The 12525-nt window shown below is 42.9% G+C and overlaps 1 protein-coding gene across 1 annotated transcript; it reads right to left on the reverse strand.

Annotated features, from left to right (window-relative positions):
- Positions 1–3183: 3183 nt before the first annotated feature.
- Positions 3184–11601, reverse strand: GGCT (gamma-glutamylcyclotransferase). The gene is made up of 4 exons (XM_018561519.1): positions 11407–11601; positions 5550–5695; positions 4247–4379; positions 3184–3414 (listed from the first exon to the last, which is right to left on the reverse strand). The coding sequence occupies exons 1-4, from the start codon at positions 11563–11565 to the stop codon at positions 3268–3270; spliced, it is 585 nt and encodes a 194-aa protein (XP_018417021.1). The 5' UTR covers positions 11566–11601; the 3' UTR covers positions 3184–3267.
- Positions 11602–12525: the final 924 nt, after the last annotated feature.

Consider the following 12525-nt stretch of genomic DNA (forward strand, 5'->3'; position numbering starts at 1 on the left):
TAGCCTAGTGCTGGGGGCGGAGACAGAACTGACAGCTGGAACGTTCAGCTCTGCCGCATCCAGTGTGTCAGCATAGTGATCGGTACAGAGGGCTGGAAGCTGTTCGATACCTGTGACTCACACATAGCTCTGGTTGCGAGAATCTACAGTTTGGCCATACACTGAGCAATCTGATTGTGCAATTTCTATACAGTCTCCTTTAGCCCCCACATGTTACAATCTGACTGCTCAATTTCTGTAAAATCAACTTTGGCTCTTCCAAAATTATATCATTAAATGTATGTAAATCATGCCTGCCTAATCTGTCCCATTACCGTATATCTAATTAGACAGGCTCTTGCACTGCATACTTACTGCTAGATCTAAAGAAGATTGTAAAATGAGATTGCAACATGTGTGGTGAGATTTGGACTTACTGAAACTATGTAATATAGAGACAAAGCTACACAGTTCTCTGCTTTGTATAAAATGAGACTAAAAAGTACTGCATACTTGTTTTGGGTCAACTATTGAAGCCAGAGGGTCAGCATGGCAGCAAGGTAGCTTACTTTTCCACATGCAGGTCAGCCATTAAAGTTTCCATATTTGTCTCAATCCCCTTGAACAAGTGAAGGCACACTCTAGTCAATACTGAACATTAGGCCTTGAAATAAAGATGGCGTGCACAGCCTCAAGGTTTCTGATTTTCTTCCAGGTATGGGGCATTAGTCCACTAAAAGTGAAGTCCAGCTAAAGTTGTTTTCTAAGCTTGGACAGAGCGGGAAGGGTCAGAACTTTCTTCAAGTCCAGCTAAAGCTGTTTTCTAAGCTTGGACAGAGCGGGAAGGGTCAGAACTTTCTTCAAGTCCAGCTAAAGCTGTTTTCTAAGCTTGGACAGAGAGGGAAGGGTCAGAACTTTCTTCAAGTCCAGCTAAAGCTGTTTTCTAAGTTTGGACAGAGCGGGAAGGGTCAGAACTTCCTTCAGGTTCCTATCGCAGTTTCTGGTCCCCCGTTGGGGAAATTTCTCTTCACTTCATATAATGGAGACACAATAGGAAGTGACTGGAAAACCCCCCACAGTGAAGTGAAATTCCAACTTTGAGGATTGTCTCTAGAAATTTCCTCTATAAGTAGATTTCTTCTCTATTCTTGTTCTGGTGACAACTCATAAAAGGTACAATTTCCCCTCACTGTATGTCCTATGTACTTGTTTGCAAGAGCAGAAGAATTTCCCAAACATAAACACTGTTGCTTCCTTGCTGTCTTCCGAACCTATTGTATGTTAGACTTCTGCGCCGTCAAAAAATTTGTTCCGTTTCGTAATATCCATTATTTCGTATTTCGTAATTCGTATCCGAAACTCAATTCGGATTCGTACGAAATATGAATTTTCGTTCATTTCGGCACGTTTTCGTAACTTTACGAACATTCGTTATGATGAAGTTAAAAAGCAAAAATACCTTTGTTAATATTGGAGTCTATGTGGTAGTTGTTTTTGTATCCGAAATACGAATTCCGTATCCGAATTTCGTATTTCAGACTTTAAAAAAAAACTACCATCAACTCCAATATATAAATGTACTTTGCTTTTTACCTTCAATATAACGAATGTTCGTAACGGAACGAAAATACATCAACGGAATTTCGTATGCTTACGAATCTACGAATTTCAGGAAAATTCGTACGAATTTCGATTCGTAACGAAACTAATCGCACATGTTTATTGTATGTAACTGTGATGTCATCATTGACGTGGCTCTGCTAACATGTTTTTTTAATTTATGTCAATTTAAAAAAAAATGAACAGTTTTTTTTTCCAAGCTATAAAGCACACTGGTACATAGATTACACATTACAAACAGTGATTGTGAAAGATTTCCATACGAGCCATTACAAACTGTGGGGAGATGGGGGACATTCCAAAGTGGTAAGTAATGTACATAGCAGGCAGCTTAAGGTGCCTGTCTACCATCCCCAAAACTTGGATCATCTTGCAGCCTGAAATGTCTACCGACCATCCCCAAAAGCCTGGGTCATCCTTCAGCCTGAGGGGCTTGCCTACTACCCCCAAAGCCTGGGTCATCCTGCAGCCTGAGGCGCTTGCCTACCACTCCCAAGGCCTGGGTCATCCTGCAGCCTGAGGTGCTTGCCTACCGCTCCCAAAGCCTGGGTCATCCTGCAGCCTGAGGGGCCTGCCTACAACTCCCAAAACCTGGGTCAATCTGCAGCCTGAGGTTCCTGCCTACCGCTCCCAAAACATAGGTCATGCTGTAGCCTGAGGGGCCTGCCTACCACTCCCAAAGCCTGGGTCATCCTTCAGCCTGAGGGGCCTGCCTACCACTCCCAAAGCCTGGGTCATCCTGCAGCCTGAGGGGCCTGCCTACAACTCCCAAAACCTGGGTCATCCTGCAGCCTGAGGTTTCTGCCTACCGCTCCCAAAACCTGGGTCATCCTGCAGCCTGAGGTTTCTGCCTACCGCTCCCAAAACATGGGTCATCCTGCAGCCTGAGGTTCCTGCCTACCGCTCCCAAAACATAGGTCATGCTGTAGCCTGAGGGGCCTGCCTACCACTCCCAAAGCCTGGGTCATCCTTCAGCCTGAGGGGCCTGCCTACCACTCCCAAAGCCTGGGTCATCCTGCAGCCTGAGGGGCCTGCCTACAACTCCCAAAACCTGGGTCATCCTGCAGCCTGAGGTTTCTGCCTACCGCTCCCAAAACCTGGGTCATCCTGCAGCCTGAGGTTCCTGCCTACCGCTCCCAAAACATGGGTCATCCTGCAGCCTGAGGTTCCTGCCTACCGCTCCCAAAACATGGGTCATCCTGCAGCCTGAGGGGCCTGCCTTCTACTCCCAAAACGTGGAGTATCCTATGATGCAAATACCAGCCGCATTCCCTTTCCTTGGCACGGACTCTATTCTTTCCCACTACATGTGCTCTACAATTGTCCCATCACCCTGAAGGATAACTCTACTCATAAACAGGAAGGAATTTACATGGAAGGGTACAGTGCTTTATTCAGCAACAAGGAAGCTTGGTTGGTAATTTTGAGGTTCTGGGGACACAACAAATGCTTCCACGGATCCCCAACATACAGTTTCACGTTATTTCCAGATAGGGAAAAACAGATGTCAAATGCAAAAGTTGCTAAAATAAAATATATTTTATCTTGCATATTTTCCAATTTTTTTTTTTTTTTTTTAAACAAGATGTTCATACCAATGAAAAAACTCTAAGCTGTAAAACCATTCCAAGTGAAAGCTAAAATGAAGATGCTGCATTTCTATGAAGATCATCCGTCATCCTGTACTCTCTGTAATGCTTCTTTCAATCTGTCCATGATGGCAATTGGACCGGAGTAATTATTGGTTTCCAACTCTCTTAACTTCTTCTGATATTGAAGTGGTAAATCATTCTGCTTTGCTCCCATGCACAAGACCTGCCAGAAGAAAATAAACACATATGCCATGTTAATTCCTCTGCTACACACATATCATCTGCCTAAAGTCAACTGTTCACTTTGCCAATGCAGGGAGGGGAAGGTAATCGGTAGTGGAAAAGGGGGTGGCTTATTACATCTATAGCTGTATTTTACCTTTATTAAATCAGTTTTACACTATGGAGGCTCTCCTTTTGCTTTGTTCCCAATACATAACCGGTTTGCCCTGACTGTGAGGAGCTGCCCCTGAGTGTTTGGAGCTGTGTTTGAGAGCTGTCACGTTTTTTGGCGCCAGTGATATTTTCATCTATACTTTTTCTCCTCGCCTGTTTGATGGTCACCCTCTCATGGACGTCATCATGTACAATGCAGGTCCAGTGATTCTGCATCATAGAGGAGGACATCAGGGGGCTCCCTGCATTCCAGGGCTGGAGTGGGAGCAAGTAGTAAATAGGAGAAGTAGGTATTCCTCTCTATTATGACCCCTGGACAAAGCAAGCATTAGAGCTTTACCATGCCATACCAAAACCCAAAAAGCTCAGCTTTAGTTCACTCTATCCCATGTTTTTTTTATAGTAGAATCCCACTAAATGCAAACTTACTTTGACTTATACAACAAGTTGCTATTATTATTATTATTATACAGGATTTATATAGCGCCAACAGTTTGCGCAGCGCTTTACAATATAAGGAAGACATTACAATCACAATACAATTCAAGACAAGATGGTAAGGAGGGCCCTGCCCATGAGAGCTTCCAATCTAAAAGGGAGGGGCAGTTGCTATTTACGCACCTTAATGGTCTAAAACATTTTGAGTCCCAATATATTACCTGCTTGTACTGAGGAGACGTCGGCCCATAAACACACTGATTCATCTGATAACATCGGCAAACAAGCTCTCCATCTGGTGTTTGGACACCGATCTCTATTGGTTGATACACACCCCCATTAACCCCTTCCTGGCTAAAGGAAACAAGAAACACAGTTTATTTAAGTATGCCTAGGAAAGAGAATCCATGCATACATCAGAAAGTATCTATTTATTACACCACAATCAATGCATAGGTAGGTGGTTAATTATATGGCCATATAAAAGTTGTTATAAAAGGCATTAAGGGGTATCAAAAGCCCAAACCTTTTACTGTAGTTTTAGATCAGGGAAGGGTTTAAACCCTAATCAAGTTTTTTTATTTTTTGCTGTCTGTGTCTCGTTGGGGAGATTTCCCTTTCACTTCCTGCCCTAGAGACGCAACAGAAAGTGAGATCTCTACGAAGTTAGGGGGATATACCTTTTTTGGCTGTTGCCACCAAAACAGTTGTTCCTGTTGGAAGATTTTCACCTCTTGTTCTGATGACAACTGTAAAATGGTGGATTTGCCATAACATTCTGTCTAAGTGACAGTGGTTATCATTGTGGGTGAAACTCCCTGGGAAAAGGGGTAGGGTGGGGGGTTGGGCACAGTCATCAATAAAACATTGACAGTGATTCTAATGCTTTCTTAAGCATTTTGCGTTTTGGGATTCCTGCTGCAGGAACCTACAAATTCTTGCGGCAGGAATCCCAAATATTCCATTTAGAAGTGGCCTCTGTCACCCGTTCATGTTAATGACCGGGTGAGAGCGGACGCATCTGTAAGCGGTACTCAGCATGTAATTGTAAGTGATACAATTACATGCAGTTTGGAATAGAACTACTGTGCAAGACAGACTCTCATCAGCAATAAAAACCTGACTGCCAGCAATGTTTTGTGAACTTGAGTTTAGCTCCACTTTAATGAAAAATTAAAATTAGGAAGACTAACTACTTCTAAAATTACATCAACATAAGAAAGGTTAACATCTTATCTCTTAGTTGCTGGATCCCAAACTTTGGAAATTTGTCCAGGCCTGACATAACTCTGCCTTAACCCTACCAAACTACCCATGGACATGAGACAGACAGTCTTTCTTCGAAATCTTGAAAGTCGTCAGAAGAAGTTTCTTCAGTACACTACTTTTGCCTATACTTATAAAGGGTTAAAAAATAAAATAAAAACCTGCATGCATTTTATGTGAGTTTTCAGCCATATGTTGGTGACTTCATATTTCAGCACAATATGACACAATTTGCATAAAATGACCTTACGCACTTACATGTCTAAGGAGTCCAAGCTGGAGATGTCCATCCTCCATACCACTCCCCAGACCTCATCTCCCTGGCTCTCCACCACTGTAGCCACTCCGCCATGCCACCTAGAGTTCCAAGCACCTTTGTGGCTTCCAAATGCAAGCCTGAAGTCCTAACATTAAAAGTATATGGAGATCAGTTACGAATACTCCTCGATGGACACATCCACGTGGACAAAAAATAAAACAGACGCTGACACATTCTAAAGCCTTTTCTAGTATTTTCAGGGAAAGGTCCTCAATGGTAACCACAGATATGACAGTCACCTGATGTCCCTATTTTTGGCTGGATCCTGTGATGACTTCAAACCCATCACCCATTCACTTGTCCTGATTGCTATGCATTTTCTTTATTAAACTGATTTTGGTCTCCTGATCATTGCTCTCCACTCTTCTCCATTCACATAAATTATGTCAACCTTCAGCAGATAACTTGCAATAAGAACAGTTAGTAGTAGCTGGTCACATTTAACTTTTTTTATTCAACTTGGACTTGTTTAGAATGTTGAATGTTCTTGTTTAATATGTTTCACTTCGGTTTATTGGTTCAACTTGTTCTTCAATTCAGAACTGAAGAAGCTGCTTGGATAAGCTGTGAAACATCTTCAACATTACAGAATAAGTCCACTTGAATGTGATCATCTACTAGGTATACCATGACCTGGATAAATGATACATTTCACAGATTTATGGCATTAAGGATGGTTGGGTCATGAAAGCATGAATGACCACTATAGCAAGTCCATAAGCAGCATAAGTGTCTGCTGTCACATAGATTACACCTGCACTTGCACATCCCCTTTAACATTAAATTACTCTGTATAATGTAACTATTCTTGATGACAAAAAGATATGTTCACAATAGATTTCAAAGGTTTGGCTTTTATCATTAGCCCCCCATTTCTCAGATGTCTTGGCTACTCCAACACCGATATCTCCTTGACATACTTCCCAACTCTGTGTCTATCCTCTTGGGAGTTTTAGGGGTTCATGCACATCTACAATATGCGTGTTACAGCTCTAGCTATTCAATTTTATACATCTTAAAACAAACTAAAAATCCAACAGGGCCAGTGAAAACCCCTCATAATAGACACAGCAGGTGTACAAACTCAGGAACTCAAGCACAGAGATCCCACCAATAGAGTTCTCACAAGTTGTAAAAAACAGTCTAGTGATTTAACCCTATAGCTCAGGGGTGGGCAACTCTGGCCCTCCAGCTGTTGTGGAACTACAAGTCCCATGGGGCATTGAAATACTGACAATTATAGGCATGACTCCCAGAGGCAGAGGCATGTTGGTATCTGTAGTTAAAGCACAGCTAGGGGGCCAGAGTTGCCCACCCCTGCTCTAGCTACTACCAATAACTGAAACATCCATTTTTGGTAGACTGGCCCAGGAAGTTCCTGTTGTTGACTGTTGTTGTAACTGCTTAAAAAGTGTTAGCTGGAGTTTGTATCTAATTTGTAAATCATATCCATCTAAAATTACTATATTTATAAATTACTATAAATGACTATTTTTATAAATAAAGTATAAATAAATTTATAAATAAGTGCATTGCTCCTCCATAGAGTGGAGCCACCCTGAGACAGGAAGTGTGTTACTGGCTGGATTACCAGGTAATAATAAAGGGGGGGAAAAGCCTAAAACAAGAAAACTAATGTAGCCACCACATTTAATTTTTGTTTTTAGGTTTAGATACACTTTAAGTGAACCTGCTCTTGATCTGAGCATTGCTTGAGGTTCTTAGGCCATTCTTGCTGCGCTAGCTAGAGGTATGGAGCTCCTTTATGCAGTTGGCATTGCTATTTATTGCACAGGAATCTGATGGAAAATCTCCCTACAAGAGGGTCCCTATGCTCCATGGTGCCCAATACTGGGCAAGGATCATGGCAGATCCTGGCATTCACTATGGTGCTGTGAAACTAGGAAGACATTTTTTATGCCTGTTGTCCTCACCGAGATATCCACCCATTTAATGCCAGCCTTAGAAATAACATAGGGTTGCATGGAAGAAGGGTAAAACTGTGAAAACTATGCCACATGAAGTTTTCTCTGCACCTAAGGGAATATTTTTCCTAGAATAAATATAAACAGCTCTCTGTCATTTCTACAAACATTACACAATACAATGCAATGGCAACCTGGACACATACTGTAGTGTAGATGTAAAACCAGCTATATAGGAACATGGCCACTCGTTAACCTGTCTGTTAATTATCACTAGACTGAACTATGCTCACTTGTTATAGATCATTCTTAACTAGCATGACATTTACTGTGCCAATATGAAAACAGTTTTACAAAGGATATGCAAACCTAAGAACCCAAATTTGATGTATTACAGCTCTTGTTGTTTTCATTTTTCAGGCTAAGTACAGAAAATTCCTGTTGATCCTGCCAGAAATGCAGTGTCCTTGTCGCTTTCAATGACTTGAATATATATATATTAAACAATGTTATCTTCCTTTCCAATATATCTTCTGTAACTACTAATTCCCTTTCCACCCATGTAATGGAGATAAAGAGAGGAAGACGTTTTTAATACTACTGTCCAAGGGTGACAACCATGGTTCCTTACCTAGATACAGTCGAGTGAGCAAGCATAGCCACCCTGAGATAGGAATTGTGTTACTTGCAGGATGACCAGGTTTAAATAAAGGGGAAAAGTTTGAAAAGGGAAACCAATGCAGCCACTTCATGTAAGGCTGGCTTTCTCAACCAGAGTGCCTTCTGGCTTTCTCAGGGGTATCTCAAAATGTTCACGGCGTCAGGCCTTTCCATGGTGTAGACAGGCTCACCTCCAGCACCATGGAAATGAATTGCGCTAATCCAGGAAACGTGGGATCCATTCAGAGAAAGACAGAGGTTCACCTCCATCCAGACCTGCTTTCCACCCTCTGCCATGCCGCCACAGCTGTGGCTCTTCATGTGAGTGTAGGACTCTGATGTGAAAGGGGAACTGTGGATTCGAATGTGAAGGGTCTTCTGATGTGAAGGGGGCTCCTGATATGAAGAGGAGATATCTGATGTAAAGAGGGCTCTCCTGGGGTAAGAGAGGGTTACTCTGATGTGAAAGGAGGGTACTCCTGATGTGAAGGGGGAGCTCTGATGTTAAAAGGGGGACTCTGATGTGAAAGGGGGTTTGCAATGTGAAGGAGGGACTCTGATGAGAATGGGGGACCCCCACTTTTTTAGCTGTTCTAGGAGTCATGTTCTAAGGGTTATTTAATTGATTAAAAATATTTATTTGATGTTTTCCTCTATCCTCCAGCTTTGTAGGTTTATGGAACATGTTGCTGACAATGATTTTCAGCATTCTCTACAATGCAACAAACAGAATACCAGCACAGAGCAGACCAGAATTCTCCACTGTTTGATACACAACATCTAGATGACACTATTCTATCAGTGTGGGTAAGGGAAAAGTCCAATCCACTGGCATGCATTTTGCCAATGTAATGCGCACTTCTAAATGATGAAAACGTATTACAATTCCTTCTCTACTTAGATAATAAAGCTGAACTCCAGGTAAACCAAAAAATTCACAGCTTAAAATACATATATAGGAGCTTTTTCACCTGCCAACTGATTTCCATCAACAAGACAGTATTGAAGCCAATGGTCCAACATGACAGCAACTATGTATGCCATAAATGCAGGTTAAGGCCCCTGATACACTGCATGCAAAGCCGTGCCGAGCAAAGCGCGGACATTCGCATGCAGTGTGTGAAAGCAGTGCGGCCAGATGAAAGACTGCATTTTCAGCCAATCGAGTCGTGCGTCAATGGATTTTGCATTCTGACGCGCGGGTTTATAAGAGTGAGCCGATTGGGTGAAAATGAAAATTTTCATCTCAGCACGCTCAGCTATGCAAGCTCTGACAAGCCGATGCGCTGGAGTGAAAATGACAAGACACACTGCACGCAAAGGTCTGCGTGCCACAGCTCCACGCTGCTTGGCGTGCAGTGTGTCATGGGCTTAAAGTGACGTTAAAGGCAGTCCCCCCCGCCCCCCATACTGCTGTGGGCACTTACCTTATTTGATGCCTCTTGAGCCGATCATCTTCTTCCTTCCACTCATTTTCCACAGTCCCTCCAGCGCTGGTGCCGGTCTTTGATCCACTGCAGACTCCTTGGGTCCCACGCTGTCTGTCCGACGTGCACGCTCCTGGCTGCGTCCATCCAGCTTCTTCTCTTCTCTCCTCCAACGATCTGGCCTTGGCATGCGCCCACCCACATTTCCTTCTTCACAGCGTTTGGGAGATGGGACTTCTGCTGCAGGGAGGGAGCGGCGCTCACACAGGTAAGTGCTGGGGCATATATCTACTGCTTACTGGCAGTAGATATATGCCCAAAAAAAAACAGACTTTAATTATACTTTAAAGTGGACCTTTACCGCCTTTTACTACATATCACATTAGCATGCAGCTCTGTATGCTGATTTAAAATGATCTTACATTCATTAGTTTAAAAAAAAAGTGTTTTTCATTTACTTACAAATTGAGTAAATCTACTTCCTGGTCCAGATTTGGTACAAATGATGTAATGTGCCCAAGCATTGCATCCTGGGAAGGTTACATCAGCAGAGCATTTGCTAAGAAATCTCATCTGTAATCTCATGAGATCTCAGGGAAAGGCATTTTCCTCCCCAGAGATCATGTGCATGGTCACATGTCCTACTCACATGTGCAAGAGTTCCACGAAGTAAATGGAGAGCTAGTAATCTGCCCTTAGTTAACATGGCCACTGTCCTACTCACATGTGCAAGAGTTCAAGGAAGTAAATGGAGAGCTAGTAATCTGCCCTTAGTTAACATGGCCACTGTCCTACTCACATGTGCAAGAGTTCAAGGAAGTAAATGGAGAGCTAGTAATCTGCCCTTAGTTAACATGGCCACTGCCAGAAGATTGTGAAAGAAAAGAGAAATAAGGTATGCAAAGAATATAAAGCCGGCAATTATCTAGAAGTATGTGTTTATAGATTGTCATTACTAAACATTTCTAAATGTTTTAATTTGTTATTTTAAAGTTATGGGTAAAGGTCCTCTTTAAGATATCCAAGGGCTGCACAATAAGTACCAAAGAGTCACAAGTTGGGTACCAGGGGGATAGATAGATAGATAGATAGATAGATAGATAGATAGATAGATAGATAGATAGATAGATAGATAGATAGATAGAATAAATCCACAGTCTGTACAAATGGAAGGTCCATTCGTGTCTGTGTGTCTAACAGCCTCTACCCATACATTTATATTGTTAAAGGATGACCACTCTGCCCAAAAAGAATCACTTATTTCTTATGGGATGTATGTCTCACACTCGTAGAATACCCTGTGATCACTGTGCTGTGTATGTCTCACACTCGTAGGATACCCTGTGATCACTGTACCGTGTATGTCTCACACTAGTAGAATACCCTGTGATCACTGTGCTGTGTATGTCTCACACTCGTAGGATACCCTGTTATCACTGTGCCGTGTATATCTCACACTTATAGGATACCCTGTTATCACTGTGCTGTGTATGTCTCACACTTGTAGGATACCCTGTTATCACTGTGCTGTGTATGTCCCACACTCATAGTATTCATTAATCATCTGCTGACTCATTGTGTATCAGTCCTTTTCTAGAAAGCACTAGCACATAACAACCCATAGAATGCAAGCCTGCACTGTCATACATGTGCTAATACCATACCCTGACCCACATATCCTGCACTGCAAGCACCCCATACTGGCTGTTCCGGGAATGTATGGGTCTCCATGCTGTGTAGGTGGTTGCATTTTAAATCAGATTGTTCAGAAAATCTGAAAGCACCTTGAGCAAAGCAATGCTGTGGAATGAAGCAGAAGGGTTGTCCAGCAGGATCCTCTCTTTCAGCAAGTTGCTTCCATAGGCAAAGTAATAGAAGGAGTCTTCTCCGGGCAGGAGACCAGCAGAGTCCTTTCTCTCCATGTCCATCCTCTCTGTGTGCATATGCAGCGTCCTCTTACTGCCAGTTGTCACCACAGCACTGTACTGATCTATTATATTACAGGGTAAAGGACCCGCCCAGGGGTGTGACCCTCTGTGCCTGCCCACATTCCATAGTGCGCATGCTTCTTACCCACAGCCAGCCTAAGGTCCAGCCAGTCACTAGCTGCAGCATCCTTGTCCTTCACTGTGTTAACCTTCTGATCCCTGGAAGCGGCATCCTTGTCCTTCAGTGTATTAACCTTCTGATCCCTGGAAGCGGCATCCTTGTCCTTCAGTGTATTAACCTTCTGATCCCTGGAAGCGGCATCCTTGTCCTTCAGTGTATTAACCTTCTGATCCCTGGAAGCGGCATCCTTGTGCTTCAGTGTATTAACCTTCTGATCCCTGGAAGCGGCATCCTTGTCCTTCACTGTATTAACCTTCTGATCCCTGGAAGCGACATCCTTGTCCTTCAGTGTATTAACCTTCTGATCCCTGGAAGCGGCATCCTTGTCCTTCACTGTATTAGCCCTCTGATCACTGGAAATGACATCCTTGTCCTTCAGTGTATTAACCTTCTGATCCCTGGAAGTGACATCCTTGTCCTTCACTGTATTAACCCTCTGATCACTGGAAATTACATCCTTGTCCTTCACTGTATTAACCCGCTGATCAATGGAAGTGGCATCCTTGTCCTTCACTCTATTAACCCACTGATCACTGGACGTGACATCCTTATCCTTCATTGTATTAACCCTCTAATCACTGGTAGCAGCATCCTTGTCCTTCACTGTATTAACCCTCTGATCACTAGCTGCAGCATCCTTGTCCTTCACTGTATTAACCCTCTGATCACTAGCTGCAGCATCCTTGTCCTTCACTGTATTAACCCTCTGATCACTAGCTGCAGCATCCTTGTCCTTCACTGTATTAACCCTCTGATCACTAGAAGTGACATCCTTTTCTTTCATTGTGTTAACC

The sequence above is a fragment of the Nanorana parkeri genome, unplaced genomic scaffold (assembly GCF_000935625.1).
Source record: "Nanorana parkeri isolate BGI_ZX_2015 unplaced genomic scaffold, ASM93562v1 scaffold528, whole genome shotgun sequence".
Classification (NCBI taxonomy): domain Eukaryota; kingdom Metazoa; phylum Chordata; class Amphibia; order Anura; family Dicroglossidae; genus Nanorana; species Nanorana parkeri.

Coding starts and splice junctions, on each gene's coding strand:
- GGCT (XM_018561519.1), bottom strand. CDS start 11,565: ATGCACACAGAGAGGATGGACATGGAGAGAAAGGACTCTGCTGGTCTC. Junction 4,380..5,549: donor AGCTTGGACTCCTTAGACAT/GTAAGTGCGTAA, acceptor TGTTTCCTTTAG/CCAGGAAGGGGTTAATGGGG. Junction 3,415..4,246: donor CGTCTCCTCAGTACAAGCAG/GTAATATATTGG, acceptor TTCTTCTGGCAG/GTCTTGTGCATGGGAGCAAA.